The sequence below is a fragment of the Gopherus flavomarginatus genome, chromosome 2 (genome assembly GCF_025201925.1).
Source record: "Gopherus flavomarginatus isolate rGopFla2 chromosome 2, rGopFla2.mat.asm, whole genome shotgun sequence".
Classification (NCBI taxonomy): domain Eukaryota; kingdom Metazoa; phylum Chordata; order Testudines; family Testudinidae; genus Gopherus; species Gopherus flavomarginatus.
This window is the reverse complement of record NC_066618.1, coordinates 29,357,296-29,375,627: the sequence shown is the minus strand read 5'-3', so window position 1 is coordinate 29,375,627 and position 18,332 is coordinate 29,357,296. Positions and strand designations below refer to the sequence as shown.

General features: G+C 41.3%; 1 protein-coding gene across 10 annotated transcripts in view; it reads right to left on the bottom strand.

Moving 5' to 3' along the window:
* PARD3 (par-3 family cell polarity regulator) overlaps positions 1–18,332 on the bottom strand; it is a 658,805-nt gene that overhangs the window by 363,023 nt on the left and 277,450 nt on the right. For all 10 annotated transcript variants that reach the window (XM_050939008.1, XM_050939012.1, XM_050939010.1 and 7 more), the window contains exon 4: positions 8,532–8,710. In XM_050939008.1, the coding sequence (XP_050794965.1) occupies positions 8,532–8,710 (179 nt within the window). The remainder of the gene's footprint in view (positions 1–8,531; positions 8,711–18,332) is intronic.

The following is an 18,332-nucleotide window of genomic DNA, read 5'->3' as shown; positions in this document are numbered from 1 at the left end:
CTGGAGCGGGGTTTTAGGGTTGTCCCTTGCAACAATCACAGGGCTTATAGCCTGGAGATCAGGGCATGCCACATCCTGAGACAAAGTCTCATTTGTGACCTATAAAGTCTCTAACTATAGCTAGGGATTTACGAACACTAACAGAAAACTATACACTATATAATACAGAAGAAACCTCATTCATTCGAATGAGCAGCTACAGCACTAACTGAAGCAGCAACAGTTCCAAGACTGTCTCTGACGGCAAGAAGGAACTGCGGGTGGGGGGAACTGGCAGTGCCCTCTATACCGTGGCATGTGCACGCCACTCCTGGGGCGCTGGAACCGGTCCCCTATGGATACTGCTGAGGGACAACTTCCAGCACTGGTGCACATGGCGAGCACACACACCTAAGTTGAACGGACATGAGCAATCACTCAAAGAAGTAGTTACCTTGTGCAGTAACAATGGTTCCTCAAGATGTGTCCCCCTATAGGTGTTTGCAGGTATGTCTGCATCCCTGCGCTGCTGATTGGAGAATTTTGGTATTGGTCCATCCCGCTCGCGCTGCTCCTCACTTACCATGAGGCTAGCCAACATGCACAAAGTCAAATACTAGAATGCCAAAGTAAAGTGGAGGAGGGTGGGTCATGGAGCACCATACGGACACACACCTTGAAGAACCATCCTTACTGCACAAGATGAATAACTTCTTTTTCTTCAAGTAGTGTTCCTATGTGTGCTCCACTATAGATGATTCCCGAGCAGTGCCCACTACTAGAGACTGGGGTTTCAGAGTCGAGTCGGTTATGAATGACAGCACCGTGGCACCAAATTTGGCATCTGCAGCTAAATCCTCCAGATGGCATAGTGTTCTGCAAAGGTGTGTGCACATGCCCAGGTAGCTGCTCTGCAGATTTCCGATAAGGGGCCACTCATGGAAAAGGTGAGGGAAAAGGAGGAAGTTGAATAAACTGGTTTATATGAAAAGCAGATATCACCTTAGGAGTGAACTTTAGATGTGTCTGAAGAGTGACTCTGTCAGAGAAGAACACAGTGAAGGGGGAATGCACCATCAGGGCCGCTATCTCCCCTATCCTTCTTGCTGATATAATCGCAATCAGGAACTAGTGATGTAAATATCAATTTAAAAAGTTAACCAGTTACATTCTTAAAATATCCTTTAACCAGTTAACTGTTAACCAAGGTCCCTCTGACGGGCCAGTGTGGGGCAGCAGGGACTGTGGTCCCGCTGGGGTTGAAGAGCTGAGGATGCATCAGAAGTAGAAGTAATGGGGGAAAGGCATAGAAAACTCTTGTCCCATGAGAGTAAGAGTGTGTTCCACATGGAGGGTTGTCAGATCCCAACTTTAGAGCAGTACAGAGAGCATTTCTTGTTCTGGTAAGTAGCAAACAGATCTACTGTCTGTCTCCTGCATTATTGGAATACTTCGTTTAGGACCATCAAATTTACTTCCCATTCGGGGTCAAACGAGAACTTGCAACTGAGGTCCTCTGCTGTCGTGTTGTTTATTGCTGGCAGATAGACCACTGATATTAATGTCTTGTGGGAAATGGACTAGGTTCCATACCTTCAATGCTTCCACGCACAAGGAGTGGGATCTGGGAAACTGGGAATATCGCTGTCCGGGGGGTCCCGCCTCCATTGGTGTTGGCAAAAAGCAAACCCTTTCTTCTTTCTTTTGGCAAAGCCAAAAAAATACGAACAAGGTAACAAAGAAAAAAGCTTCAGGGAAAGCTAAAATTAACAAATCTAAGGGGAGTTAAGATCCATGAACAGACAGCTCTAGCTCCATCTCTAGGCAGGGGCAGCTCAGAAGGAACTGAGGACGGATTACCAGCACCAGCTGGCTAGCCTCCAGGCAACTGAGGAGCAACGCACACACAGGTGGGACAGACTGCTACTAAAATTTTCTGATCAGCAGTGCAAGGACACAGACACACCTACAGTGGAGCACCCATAGGGTAGCGTGACCAGGTGTCCGGTTTTTGACCAGAACACCCGGTCGAAAAGGGACCCTGGCAGCTCCAGTCAACACCACCAGCCGGGCTGTTAAAAGTTTGGTTGGCAGTGCTGTGGAGCTAAGGCAGGCTAGTGCCTACCTGTTCTGGCTCCATGCTGTGCCCTGGAAGCAGCCAGCAGGTCCAGCTCCTAGGCGGGGGGGGCACTGGGCTCCACGCACTACCTCCACCCTGATCACAGGCTCTGCACTCCCATTGGCCAGGAACCACAGCCAATGGGAGCTGCAGGGGCAGTGCCTGTGGGTGAGAGCAGCGCACAAAGCCGCCTGCCATGCCTTCACCTAGGAGATGGACCTGCTTGCTGCTTCCAGCGTGCAGCTCGGTCCATGGTGTCAGGACAGGCAGGAAGCCTGCCTTAGCCCCCCCGCTGTGCCGCTGAACAGGAGCCACTGGAGGTAAGCTCATGCTCCAACCCCTGCCCCAGCCCTGAATCCCCCCATCCCGGAATCCGCTTCTGCACCCCAAACTGCTCAGCCCCATCCCAGCACCTGCAGGCCCAGATGGAGCCCTTACCCCCCCTGCACCCCAGCCCCAGCCTAGTGCCCCCTCGCACACCCTAAACTCTTCGTCCCTGGCCCCACCCCAGAGCCCACATCCCCAGACAGAGCCTGCAACCCCCCCTGCACCCCAGCCCAGAGCCCCCTCCCACACCTTGAACCCCTCATTTTTGGCACCACCCCAGAGCCTGCACCCCCAGCTGGAGCTCAAACCCCTTCCTGCACCCCCTTCCCCAGCCCGGAGCTCCCTCCACACCCTGAACCCCTCAGTTCTGGGCCCACCCCAGAGTCTGCACCACCAGTTAGAGCCCTCACCCCGTCCCCCACCGCAAGCCCCTGCCCCAGCTCAGTGAACATGAATAAGGGTGGGGGAGAGCAAGCCACCAAGGGAGGGGAAATGTAGTGAGCGGGGGACATGGCCTTGGGGAAGGGGCAGGGCTAGGGTGTTTGGTTTTGTGGGATTAGAAAGTTGGCAACCCTACCATAGGGACACTACTTGAAGAAGAATCAACAAGTACCTCTTGCAAGAGGAGAAGGTGGGGAAATTCAATGCATTAGAGATGAGGGACTGGACCCTTGATGAGAGATTTACTTGTTAAAAATATCCGTATGCTTCCCACATTAACTACTTCCCTCCCTAGTTTACAATGCACACTGAAATGAGATTCCTAACCAAAAAGACAGCAAAGATTGCTTAATTTATTCATACAGATTAGGCCATTTTTTCCTTCAGTGAGGCCCATTAAGATGAAAACACTACAAAAAACTGGCTGCTGACTAAATGGCAAATACAAATAGAAAAAAACTTGCATAATGACAGGTTTCAGAGTAGCAGCCATGTTATTCTGTATCCGCAAAAAGAACATGAGTGCTTGTGGCACCTTAGAGATTAACAAATTTATTTGAGCATAAGCTTTTATGTGCTACAGCTCACTTCTTCAGATGCATAGAATGGAACATATAGTAAGGAGATATATATACATACAGAACAGGAAAAGGTCATTTCCCCATGTTAAGTATCCTCACACCTCTTGTCAACTGTCTGAAATGGGCCATCCTGATTATCGCTACAAAAGTTTTTTTTTCTCCTGCTGATAATTGGTCATCTTCATTAACTAGCCACTTAGAGTTGATATGGCTACTACCACCTTTTCATGTTCTGTATGTATAAATATCTTCTCTCTGTGCGTTCCATTCTATGCATCTGAAGAAGTGGGCTGTAGCACACGAAAGCTTATGCTCAAATAAATTTGTTAGTCTCTAAGGTGCCACAAGTACTCCTGTTCTTTTTGAGAAAAAAAAACTTGTGCACCAAGTAAACTCAGCTGTGTGTTTGCTATTACTGATCCACCCTCGCAGAGCATGCTACATGCCATTTGCTTTGCTTCAGGTAGATTAATGTGAGAGAAAAAGAAAAAACAAGCAAGTCAATGCACATTCATTTTTCCCTTTCCCAGCTCTCTCTTGATCTCTCTTTCATCTAAGTACACATTTTCACTTCTTCAGGTTATGGCAGCAGTGTTGATCCTTAATGCAATGACATACAATTCAACTGCAGAAAATCATATTAGGGTACTGTCTTTAAAAAACCAAATGTCCATGCCATACTTTTGTATTAAGCAGGTGAGGTTACCAGACAAACCTTGAGTATTTCAGTGACACAGAATCAAAGCTGGCTTGATATTTAGTAATGCCACCCCATTCCTCAGGGTCATAGATGTGTAAATGAAAAAAGTACCTGCTTAGCACACTAAGAAGAAAAGGGCTGAATTACCTTGCAATGAGCATTAGACATAAGATACCACACTCAATGTTCATATAGTATGGTAATGTGTATGGCATGGGCAGCCAAGATATGGCATCTGAGGGGGGGAAAAAACACTTGAGTGTTTTGCATGAACTCAGCTCACATATTACTAAAGCTACACAACCCATGGCTTGTGCCATGGGGCTTGGATAGTGGTTTATTATTTTTTAAGTTTCTGATTCAATGTGTAACAATTATGCACAAATCAAACTTTCATACGATATTTTACTGTGGCAGAAAAATACATGTAAGATTATTTTATTGTCAGGAGGACTAAAGAAAAGTCAAAATTACAGTTTGCAAACCAATGACATGGGAAAATTTGGGACATGTTTTTGTTATCAACTTTCTTTTTATTTAATAACTTGAGGGAATAAGACCTAAAGAATGAACTTGAGCCCCCTTAATTACTGTAGATGTACCACATATAAGAAAAAAATATTCCAGAATTAATCAAAATAAGTTGGTGAGAGGAATGGAGAGAAAGTGTGTACAGGTGGTGAGAAATACAGACCCTATCCTGTAAACATATACTCAGAAGAGTCACTCTAATCATTTCAATAAGATTACTCAAGTAGGTGGGGATTACTCATCTGAGTGTAGTTGCCAACATTATAATCTTTCTCCAGAAATAAATCTTCAAATAAATAGAAGCCCTGGGGTTCACCAAGAAGTGTATTTAAAGAGCCTCTCAACTGGGAACACTTTAAAACTAATGCAGGTTTCAGGCTGCTTTCTCAGGTAGCCAAGACAAAAAACAGAAATCCACCAAAACCCTCCTTTTCCATCCCACGACCGTGTACTGTGACATCACAATAATACGTGGTGATGTTTCTTCATGGTAATGCAACATTGCTAAAGCACACAGAATACAGAGAGGGGAGAATCCAAAAGGTTCAGTCTGTGTTTGCTTCCAAAGCACCCTAAAGTTCAAAACTCATTCAAACTATAAAGGTCTCCTGTTGGGGACTCTGATCCCCTTCCACAGCCGATTCTGGGACCCACTGCCTGTAACTGTTTCCTGGGTACAAGAAAGAGCCTGGCTGCCTGCTACCTCCAAGCCAGGCCATTGGGGGTGGCTAAAAGCAGCAGTAAGCTGCTTTTCCCACACTCCTTGTGGGACATCTCATTCTTTTCCCCTTTCCCTCTTCCCAAGAAACCCACATCCTGCCTCCCTGTAGTCTTGCTGGGACACTGGCAATCCCACTGCCTTCTCCTCTCTTCCATTCACCCTGGGAGCCTTACTGCTGTCTTGGTGTTCCAAATCCTGCCTACCCAGGAGGATGCAAACTCTATCCTGGGATCTGCCCTATGCCCATGAGAAATAAACCTTTCCACACAATGTATGTTGTTTCCTGCTGCCCTGGAAGTGGTCTTTCCTCCCAACTCTATGGAGTCTTCACCTATCAGACATTTCTCCTCTTATCTCCTCTTACCCACTTGAGTATAACCTAAGTAGCCAACACCACTGTTTAGGATCAGAGGATGGAAGCTGTCTTCTTCTCCTTGCTTTCCTCACCACTCTACAGTGGAAGCACAGACACTGTAGGGAGCAGAGCAGCAAGCTGCAGCACAGGAATAGTAAAATAGTATGTCACAGTAACTATAAGACAGCCAGAAGGTGGAACTGCAGTGAAAACACTATCCAGTGCCAGTTGCCCACACAGGATAGATGGATGTTACCTCTAACCCCATAAACAAAGCAGAAAACTAAGAATGTTCTAACTACTTTCTTGAATTGTACTTGCTGTTCATATGCAATGAAACAGTTTGGAACAAGGCAGTTTCACCTCCAGTCATTATCTGAATGGATAAAGAAGAAACCTTAATATTAAAAAGTGGCAGGTTCCTATTGGCCAGACAGTCTAAGTAGCTATGAAAATCTCTTAGGCAAGGAGTTTTACATGTTGCAAGAGCTCAGTATCAGTCCTCCAGAGCTATCTGATGACAAGGACATAAAACTGATATATTTGCACATTTTATATTGACACAAATGAAATAAATGTTTGTAGCTACAATTTTATAAAATTGGTAATGGAGAGGAGATACAGAAAAACACTTATCAGAAATTCTTAAGAGCCATAACTGGGATTCTCTGCAGAACGTGGACTAACATTTTTGGACTGGCAATAAGAGATATCAATGAATACACTAAAATATAAATCTATTTATATAAAAATGGCCAGACTGGGTCAGACCAAAGGTCCATCAAGCCCAGTATCCTGTCTTCCAACAGTGGCCCATGCTAGGTGCCCCAGAGAGAAAGAACAGAACAGCTTTAATGTATCTGCACTCAGAATGAGGTTAATGCACAAAATATATACATGAGCAGTTGACTGTATTGTTTACTTTCAATTCTTTGCAACATCTTACCAACCAGAAACTAATACTCTGAGCAATCTGCTTCACTCAAAAGATTAATGCAGATGGTATGTAAGAAAAAGCATTTTAAAAGATTCATTATCAATATCTGCTGTACTAACCTACACTAATTCTCTCCCATCTTCTTGATTTAATGCTCTCTTGTGCCCAGCTTCCCATCACTACATTAGATCAATTGAATTCCTTTCCACCTTGGTCACCATGTTTATTTCCAGGGATCCCATGCTTCAGTGCACTTCAAAGATTTTCATGAAAATCAAGAGTAAGTACATACTGAACAGCTAATGATGCATGGAGGCTGGAGTGGAAGCTTGGCTGCTCTTTAAATCCCTCCAAATGCTAGCTTGAAACACTCAAGGAGGCTGTTCGTGCTAGGTATGGCCCTCTTTTCAATATCCATGTTTCTTGAGTAATGAAGTATAATCTCATTATCATTTCAGATAAATTAACTGAAAATGTTGGCATTTTGCACAGATAATTCTCTAACCCATTTTGTTCATTTTATTGAAACATTAAAAGCCAAATTTTCCAAAATGACTTCTAATGTGTTCACAATCAAGCACAGGTGCAAGTGACAGAAATTAGACATTTAACTACCAGATTTGACTTGCAGATCAAGTAGACATCTACATGCTATAATTTGCACACACAGTCAATTGCAGAACCAGACTGAGGCTCCTTTAAAAAATTGGCTCTAGACATTTTACTCACTGCATGATACTTCACTGTAGATCCTTTTTATAGGCAGGATTTTTATTTTGAAATAGATGGAAGAATACCACAAGAGAAAGGAGTGTTCTTTTGCAAAAAACATATGTATTTGTCAGAGGACATAGCCCCAACTCTGCTGCATCTCTGTTGTTTTATATAAGATTTAATCTAGTAATGTACCATTTAAAATCTGGTGCTGAGATTAACCAAACCACTTACTTGAGAAAGAAAAAACATCTAAAATAATATCAGATTTCAGATGTTCTATCCCTTTTCAATTTGTATATTACAGTCACAATAGTAACCAAAAGGTAAGTGGGTAATTAATTTTCATTAGAATGTAAAGTTAGATAACACAAAATGTCTTCTTCACTGTCACAGTTAGGGGAGAGAAAAAGATAGGCGACTGTACAAAAACAAAAAAATAGCTTGAATCTTTTTTGTTTAAAAAAATAACTTGAGCACAGAAACAAGATTTATGGTGGTTTCTTTAGTTACCAGCATAGCTCACACAGAGATAGTGAATTCTAAATGAAAGTATGAAGGAGGAAAAAAATACTGTGAAACTGACTATTTCAGCTTTAATTATGTTATCCTGTGAATAGAACATCTGCAATTTTTTTTATATTACTCGAGTAACAGTTCTGAAATTGAACACTAGAAATGTTTATTTGCTACATTAGAAAGATAAAACTAGACAGCTGGTTGGTATGCTTATAGTGCTCATTATCATACAGAGATTCCGGAGCAACATCAAGATTTAAGAGGAGACTGGTGAAAATCAGGCACATGGTAGAGGTGGCCCACTCAGATTCAAGGAAAATGTTTGACAGCATTTAAGGTCTGCTTTACAGAAGTGCTGAGCACTCAAAGCTCCAAAAGAAAATTATGGCAAACATCAAGACATTAGTGAATATAAGTGACAATATCCTTAAGAACACCACACATCCTACCATGAAAAGGGTCATTCCGGTGGCATTTCATGTCCACTGGATGAAGAGGATATAAAGGTTGAAACTAAGGGAAAATAATAAAATTGTGGTTCTGGAATGAAGACATACTGCTCATATATCAGACACAACCTTACACACACAGATGTACAAAAACGTACCTTTCTGTCATGACTACTGGGCATCCCAGGGGTGTTCTGCTTGAGGAATCCTGCTGTTGTGGACCATCTTGTGGGGTTTTTTCGGGAAGGTTCTTCTGAAGAAAAATTAGTATCGCTTACAGAGGTTGAGAGGCCAATCAATGCGGGGTCACTGCTACGCCGTACATGAAGAGGCATATCTGAAGGAACAAAATAAACTGTAAATAAACAGCAAGTAAACTGAATATTCTTCCCCACACACAAAAATATATTTTAAAACTTGGGTGACTGGTTGTAACAAAAGAAGCTGGCACAGACTGGCTAGCTTCTGACCTCAGGTAAACTTCTAGTGGACATGGGTCTATTTCCTGAAAACCACCACCAAAAACAACCACCAATTACTCCCTCTTCTCTGAAGACAAGACAAGTAGTGAGTGGGTCCAAGGACTGAACTATTTGAAGCTACTTCTTGGTTTTATAAGCAGAATTACAATATCTTAAGCACCTTTTACTTTAGAAAGTTTTTTTTAATCAATTGACCAACCTGAGACTACCTGCAGCTATTTAAAAAATGTAATAGAAACCAAATATCCAGGAGACTAAGCCAGTTAGCCAGAAGCCACCATTACAAAACGTGGGAAGAGGGTGCCTTGTCTGAGAGAAATGCCCTGTTAAGAAGCCCAGTCCCCTCCTCCTATCTGCTCAGGAAAGAGATGGGAGCTGGGGTTTCTACAAGGTGCTGACTCTAGACTGTGGTTTCAAATCAGTCACCAGCTAATAAATACCCAACACGTTTGAAGTCCCCCAGCCCTCTCTCTCCACTGAAAAGGAGCACGCGTGCACAAATGTGCACACACGCACACCCTCCTCTCACTCCAAAGCCTCTTGGGTTGAGTGTCTCTGTTACTCTATCCCTTGCCCAACCTCCTGGCTGCTGCAACAGGGATGTGTGTTACCATACTCTACACCCCAGCCTTCCAGCTGCAGCAGTTAGCAGGCAGGATGAGGGAAGTATTTCATTAGCAATAATTGAATGCAGCAGGTATGAAGAACTGTAGGAAAGAAATCTTTATTATATATGCTAGGCAGTCAGCTTGCATTAGTGAGCCCCTGGTGATTTCTTATACTAGGTCCCCCCTGAAACATGATTAATTTTTTCCAGTTCCACTTATTATACTACAAGGAGTCTGCAGCATATGCTCTAGTGACTCTTTCTACCAACCCTCCTTTTTTCCCTCCTCCCCAAACAGCCCTCATTGCCTGCCTCTTGTGCCATTCAATGCTTTCCCATTCAACAACAGAGTGAGAGTGTCATGATTTTTGTCATCTGTAGTACTGTACTGATACAGCTGTGCCGCTGTAAGAGCGCTCGTGTAGCTCCGTCAATATTATAAAACCATCTCCAATGAGTGGCGGTAACTACGTCGGCAGGAGAGCGTCTCCCACTGACATAGCACTGTGCACACAAGCGCTTATGCCAGCAAAACTTATGTTGGTCGAGGTGTTTTCTTCACATGGTCTCAGAGTGTCACAGCTAAATACAAGGTGGAACACATAGTTTAACATAAGTAGTTAGCACATAGCCTAAGGGAGCATTCAAGGTGCACTGGCCCCTTAACGTCCTGTGGGTGGAACACTTTTCACCAAAAGATCACTCTATATCTGACCTCTCAGTCCTCATCCTCAAAGGAAACCAGCACAACACTTTCATACGATGAGTCTGGGAGCTTAAATTCATAACTTTGCTAGACACTAAAAATCATAAAAGGTATGGCTTATCTATAACCCCAACTAACAATCTATAACCAACTAACTTCCCTTTTTGTGCTATGACTACAGGGGTGTTAATGGGCCACTTCACCTTGAATGGTCCCTTAGTTTAGCATGAGCAGTTAGCACATATCCTATCTGCTCAACTTTGTATTTTGCTGTGACACCCCAAGTTCCCAGACCTGAGGAAGAGCTCTATGTAGCTCAAAAGCTTGTCTCTCTCACCAACAGAAGTTGGTCCAATAATAGATACTACTTCTTCCACCTCTCTCACTAATGATTTTTGCCAGTTTCTGTCTGTTCACGGGGCTCTGAGTAACAGAAATAATAACTGGTAAAAAAATCCATGAAAACACTGAGCTCTCAGCTGCAGAATCAGTGAAGCAGCCCAAAGACAGCACTACATTGATTTAAGTCTGGTCCACGCTCAGAAAGTTATCTTCAGAACTGTAGAGCTAGAAACATAACCATTTTTTCCTTTGGCAGGAAAGATTAGATTCTACAGCAGCTGATAGCATGTGTCCCACACACATTCAGCAGAAAACAATTCAACAGCAAGAATTCAACAAGTGGATTTTCCAGGCTCTGCAATGTCAATTTATACGCTAGCACACTGAGCCCCTGATCAGCACTGAGATTCTGTTGTGGGTGGTGTTACAATATCACATAGACAGACACATTTCCTGCCCTCCAGAATGTACAGTGCAAGAATATTAGTGTGATGAATATTTATTTAGCAACATGATTTCCTGTCTTTAAAAAGTGTTCAGTGTGAGTAGTACCCAACAGCAATTACCACATTTTGAAATGAGCACTACTGGGGAACACAGCAAAAGAGAAAAATTAATAAGAATGTTTTGATTACCATTACATTGGATTGCTTCCTCTTTCAAAACCTTACAGTTTATTACACTCCAAGATTTTCACAATAGTTTTACATCAGCAGAGATATGAATGTTTTCTGCTAATGATTTACAATATTTAATAAAATCAAAACAAAAGTGAAGTAATTAGAGACATATTTCAAGAAGGATCAATTAAATCCTACAGAATAGCATACACACACTGAAGTTACCTTACTTCTTCTAGCTACTTTCTGAATATTAAATATGCATATACTCATACAGCACACCATCTCAAATACACTGTGTTTTTGTTGTCAAGCGGCAATGGCTTTGAAAACTTAAGTCATCGCTAAGCAGCTGAAGGTAAAGCATCACATATCCTCTAGATCGTAAGCATAATAAAAGAAACACTATGGAATCCCAAGACAGCTGTACAACAAAGATGAGACAGCTGGAGTCACAAGCACCACCACCACAAAGCTTAATGAAGTGACCACATTAAGAAAGGTATCTTAGTTCTTGTCTTAGCTCTGAACATCATCTCTCATTTATTAGATTAGCCTGGTCAGGCAAGTGGTTCTGTGGTAAGAGTTGTGCCACTTAAGAAAAATGCCAATCTATATTTCAGTTCCAAACAGCAGTCACCAGAATATATTTCTCGAGTTTGCTAACCAGCAGTACTTAACCCTACTACATGCACAGATAACTTACAGCCATGTAACCACTTAGTTCACCTGCTATAAGAAATATTTGAGATTAGAAATCCAATAGATACTTGCTAGCATGCTGTCCCTCCCTTATCATTTTCTCCCTAGCAATTACTTGATGTGATGATTTTTCAATGAACTGTTATAAGCAGAGTAGATTAAGCTGAATTTTAATCATGGAAAGAACATGAAATTCTACAGACTACTTTTCTGAAAGAGATGGCAATTAACACTTCATTGCCTATCTTTCTGCAGCAAAAGGTAATCACTTACACCTTGCTAAACAGTGGTGTCTTTTCAAAAAAGACAGCTGTTGCACAAACAAGGAATCCCAAATATTAATATGCATCAGGAAAAAAAACTAATATAATGAGGACAATATATAGCACACATAATACACTTAGTGACAAGCTTGCCTAAGGAGGCGCTTTCAGTCATTTCTTAGACACTTTCCTAAAGGGCTGGAGAGGGGAAAGAGTCTTGTACACACATTGCTAATGAGAAGATATTACTTGCTAACTAACTACTGCTGACATGTACATAGCCAGCATGAGGTCTTTCCCAAATTGATTCCATGTTTAAACATAAAAGTGATGGGTGTTAATATCCAGACTCTACCAAAAATGAATTATGAAGCATAATTGCTTAAGGACATATTACATTTATTTCCAGGTTACACATAAGTAAGTTTTAACATGACACTTCTTGCCTTATTGGAACATGGGTGGCAAGCACACCCCTTGCTAAAGCACAACTTTTCCAACAGATTAATCTCCACCACCCGATAATTACTGCAAGTTATAAGTATCGTCTCCGTCTACACTTTTCTATTTCAAAAAATATATTGAATGGATTTTCTATTAAAGTATTGTTGGTTATAATTTTCTGGTTTTTCCTATTTTATAGATTTCAAAAGGATATTCTCTGAAATATTTAAAGAAAAAAAATCAAAGAAAATGAGCTTCAATAATTAAACCACCAGATGAAGTGCGCATGGGACCAGTGCAATGTCACTGATTCCAGGATGACAGCTGATAGCATTTGATGTCTGTGGTTGCTTTGAAGATTGGATAAAACAGCAATGAACTCTAATCACAAGGCTTCAAATTCTCTGTGGCACTAATGCACTGTAAATATTGATTTGCTTCTGTAGCTAAGGTGCCTTTTAAATAACCACGAGAAACGGTAAATCTAATAATGAATTACAGAAAGTTTTACAAGTCAAAGAACTGGGAGGGAAATCAAATATAAAAAAAATCATGGAGAGGTGTCACTGAATCAATGCTTCTGTTACATTTAAGGAGCTTATGTACTTAGACCACATTTTCAATGCCATCACTTTATGGTTAAGTTAGAAAACTATTATCTGGTGAGCTGGAAAAACCCTGAGGGAGAGAAGGCCTCAATTCAGAGGCTGGGAATTATCGCTGACTGGAAGTCGCTTTAAAAAAAAAAAAGGCTATAAATTAAAAACCTTCTCCCTGTATATTCTACTCTTTCAACGTTAGGGAGACAGATGTACAAACCCCTCCTTCCTGCCAGCAATTCCATTTTTATTATAAAAGGATTTCCATCTTTCCTGATTCTCAGCTGTAAGGAATATGTTATTGAGCTGAGTGTGTTTAAGGATCTGGCAGCTTTGTCTGTGAGCCCAGAGTATCTAGTCATGGGAGAATGTCATCAGTGCAAAAGGAGGATCTTTCGGTGGCGCAGACTAGCTGATAAACAGAGTTCCATACCACTTCGTCCCTGCTGATAGCATAGATGGGACAGCTGGGGGATGGGGGAAGGCATAAAAGCTAGGAGACCTCTGTCTTGTGCAGTTTTGGTTCAATGTTTCAGCCCTACAGAGTCATTCACAGCTGATGAGGCCCTGCATACAGTGAGCTTGAGATAGGGTAGTTCAGAGTAAAATCATCAGGCTACTTTTACTTCATCTCCCTGACCTCAACTTGTGCTTTGTGCTCTTCACCCAAAGCCAAGTATCTAGCACATGACAGATGGGTTTTAAATTAAAGTACTTAAACAATAGGCAAATAAAAATGTGGAAAAATATAGCAGTAACTTGATCAACAATTGGAGACTATATTTGGTTAAGTATGACCATGTCTCAGTCAAATTAATTGTGTTTTGCCACCATAACTGATGGGTGCACATAAGCAGATATCTAAACTAACCAAGAGTTAAAAGCAGGACTATTCAAAATACTGGGTAGAGCCACAAGTAAAGACAGTTTCGACCCCTACAAGTAAAGACTTCAGACAATTATCCTTAACTGAAATCTATTTCATTTTTTAAAAGGTTTACATTAGTCTCAGGTTTTAAATGTCTAAACTTCCTGGAACTGAAGTTTCAAATCCCAGCAGAGAGAATTCAGCTCTCTAGTCTTCCAAGTTAGATTCACTGAGTTCCATGCTCTTCCCTAATCTCTACAGAGTTAGAAGTTTCTCAGCAGAGAAAACTAGGCTATTATTCATTTTTCAATTCTATGGAAATAGGAAGATGTTCATTTTTGAAGAATTTAAAGCAGTTATAAACTGGACTTCAAGACAAGTTTTTTAAGATGTTTATTGTCAGAAGAAGGAAAAACAATGGGAAAATCAACTGATTGCGAACTAATCTACAAACTATTGGAACCTAATAAGAGCTAATGATTGTGAACACTCTTCTGGAAGATTAACAGAGAAGCACAATCAGAAGCTAGGTATCTAATTAAAGAAGAAAAAATATTAAAAGTACCACTGTGTTCCAGGAGCAAGAATAGCAACTCCACCAGACATATATGTCTTATTTTAAAGGAAACTCAGTCGCCATTATCTGGCTGGTTGCTGGAGAGGCAGTGCATGGGCTAAATTGCATAACCAGATATGCTATTAGCTCAAGGTTTTCTGGAAACTGAAAATAGCAGTGATTAACAAAACAAAATAGAAGATGCCCAAAGTTTGACCAAATATTTTGTAATTGGACTGACAATCAGAAGATAGTTCTTTAAAACAGAACAAAATCTTGATTACTAAGTTGTTTCATGCAGTTAGACACTTATCACCTGGTCCTAAAAAAATGACATTGGACATTAAACAGTGGGTACTAACAGCTAACAGTTGTGACCATTTTAGTGAATGGAATTTAGGATCCATGGAAGAGAAAAGCAGAGACCAGATCTGGTCACTATTCTGAGCATTCTATTGAAACTGAAATGTAATCCACATGCCTTATACGGCAGCATTTCATTTTGTTTGACCTAAAGAAAGGGAGAGAAGCAGTGGGGAGGAAATGTGTGCTGATGCTTTGAGCTCCTCAATCTCTGGACCTAGGTTCGCCATGACCCACTTCAGAGGGTCCTGATGGGCCCTGAAGTCATCCTGCACAAGAAGGCTACTGGGTCCCGTGACAGCCTTGTCCAGGGAGGAGGAGGGGCTCAATTCTTTTCCTCCATTTCCACCACATCCTCCGTGGAGCCATCTCCTGGATGTCAGCACCAGGATCGGTGCTGCAGTCACCAGGGCTGGCTCCAGGCACCAGCTCAGCAAGCAGGTGCTTGGGGTGGTCAAGAGGAAGGGGCAGCAAGTCGGGCTCTTTGGCAGCGGGTCCCTCAGTCCCTCTTGGAGGGAAGGACCTGCGCCGAAGTGCTGCCGAAGAAGAAAGTGGCCCAGTGGAGCTGCTGCTGCTGATCGCGGCTTTTCTCTTCCCCCCGCCACTTAGGGCAGCAAAAACCCTGGAGCCGGCCCTGGCACACAGGATCCAGTGCTGAGCAGGAAGGAGTGACAACCCGTTTGTCTGAAGCCACTGACAAGGAAGGGCCCAACACCAAGTCAAACCTCCAGAGGTTCCAGTATGACCAGTGCATTGGCCACTGACTCGCTGGCCAGGTGCTGGCAGGGGGGCCAGTACCAACATCCACCGGCACATAGGCTGGGTACCGGTGATGTACCCTAAGCAGAGCAAAAGATTCTCCTTTGGACTCTGAGCAGTCTTCTCTTGGGGACCATGGCCAGAGGGGGGGAGCTTTTTTAATCGGTTAACCGTTTAAATATTTTAAATTGTTTAAAGTTTTAACTTTTTAAACGGTATTTACATCCCTAGTGAGGATTAGCACGTTCTCGCCTGACTTAATTGGATCTGGGAGTGGGGAAGAGAATGCCTACAGAGTGAGAGCCATACAGAGATCCAGAAAATGTGTATTTTATGCTGAGCCTAGGGTGACCAGATGTCCCAATTCTTCACATTTGCTGTCTGGTCAACTTAGCTGAGCCCAAACCCTGCACCATTTTGAATCCAGCCTACAGATTTCTGTTTCACCAGTATCTGAAAGGACCAGTCAGCAATTTTGATGTTTTAAATTATTTACAATCTTTTCTGGGTGCATTAAATGTTTAAAACATTTCTGAACTCTCTTTGAAACTGACTGGGAACTACTAACATCTATTTATCAGGGTTTTACATACAATAGCGCTGAGGTTCACTTTTGTGTAATGCTTTCTGAAAATACATTCTGGCCTGTGCTTCAGCAAAGGCTAAAGCTGAGGTGAAGGAAGAAAGGGTGTGTAATACTTGCGTATAAATTTGCTTAGCATCCCCTACCCTTGTCACAAAAACGGATACTGTTGTCTATCTGCAGAGGGTCTTAAGAAGCATCAATACTATTTTTTACGTTTAATGAAGGAACTAGGTTTTTATTGCAACTATTTCACAGTTTATTAATCAGTTTGTGTCACTATATATGGTTTATATGTAACTGCACAGAACCAAGAAAGTCTGTATACTAATTATAGCATCACTATTTAAATTAAGGATACGGGATTACTCTGGTGTCTTTGGCCAACAGTTCCTTTGTGCCTAATGGTTTGCAGAGTATTAACAAATTGTCACACTTCTCCCCAGAGGTAGCTGCATTCCAGTGGTGATTCATAAGTATTAGGTAGACTGTAAGGGGTTTCAGATCTTTGAATATTGCCTTTGGTTTCAAATGAAAATATATTACCATTATTAGAAATCAGTAATGTTAGCTACACCACATCTGATTTAAAACAAAATACATCCCTATTAACTCTGAAGGGAAAAACTTAATGTAGTTGCTTAGGCATCTTTTCTGTTCACCTGTTTGAGCATGACAAACTGGTTTGGGATGTCCTTAGCACCATTTGAAACATACTACTAAACTGTTAGTCAGGAGTATTAAATACATAATTTAAGGAGGTTATGTAATTGACCAAAGATATTTTCTTATTTTTTCATAGTCTTTTTCAATGTAAAGTAGAAACATACATTTAATCTATAGATTACCATTACCAATGGTATCACCATTCATTTGGAGAGTAAAACTAGCCTTGCAGTCATAAAAAATACTTACACTTAACTCACAGCACTTAGAAATAATTTCTTTATAAAATTCAGTTCTTTCCAAAATGAGGACAAAATTTCCAGCAATACAACACAATAGGTTTTAAATACTTTTTAAAACTAAGTAATGGGACTTCTAGCACTTCCACTGGGAGACTGTTCCACAGTCTATTAGGTTGATCTGTTAGAAAATTAATTCTCCTATTCATCCGGTTTTTCTCCTTTATACAATTTCATCCCATTATTATCTCCCTTTGGACAACTAAACAATCTTTTCCCCTCCTCTGTGTCACAGGTATTATAAATTTCCCACACTGGTTGTAACTTAGCCAAGCAATAGGTATCATAGCTCCTCCCTCTCTTCCTTTAATCATTTTTGGTTGCTGTTCTGATTTTGTCAACATCCTTCTGATATTAGTGTGTTCAGAAGCTAGGTGCTCCACAGTACCACATCTTCCTTTTTTGCTACCGAATGACTATCAACCAAAAAACTTTTCAAAGTAATAACTTTCCAGATATCCCTCTGATTAAGTATCTTTGTTAAATGTAGATGAACATTCCTCAGGTGTATTAGCTCACATTTTTCCTGTGCCTTTCAGGTTGAAGTGTGTTTTTTCCAGTGTACACATTTAACCATTCTACATCTCCTTGTGTAACTTATCTGTCTTCAGTGTCATCATTCTCTCACCTCACCAATTAGCAACAGGCAAATTTAATTAATGTGCTGTTTACAGTATTGCTTCTGTATTGCTTCCAGACCATTAATAAGATGTTAAATAAAACCTGTCATAACAGCAGTTCTTATGGTATCCTATTGGACAACAAATCTCCCAGACTAATACACCAGCATTTGACATTATCCTTTAAGAACCTTGCTTTGGTTTCCTATCCATATGAAAACTATCTAACCTATCCTGAGATTTCTATCAAATGTTCTACATGCCTTACTGAACTCTAAATATTACACTAACCGTATTTTTTCCACAAATTTTACAGTTTTTAAGTAAGATGATTAATTTGGTCTGGAATCATTTGTTCTTCATATTTCCATGCTATTTAATTATCATGGCTCTATCTTCTAGGAACTAGGAAATAGTATGAAAAGCTACACTTGAGTGTAATATTTTCACTCAAATATTTATTCTACTGTTTTACTGGGG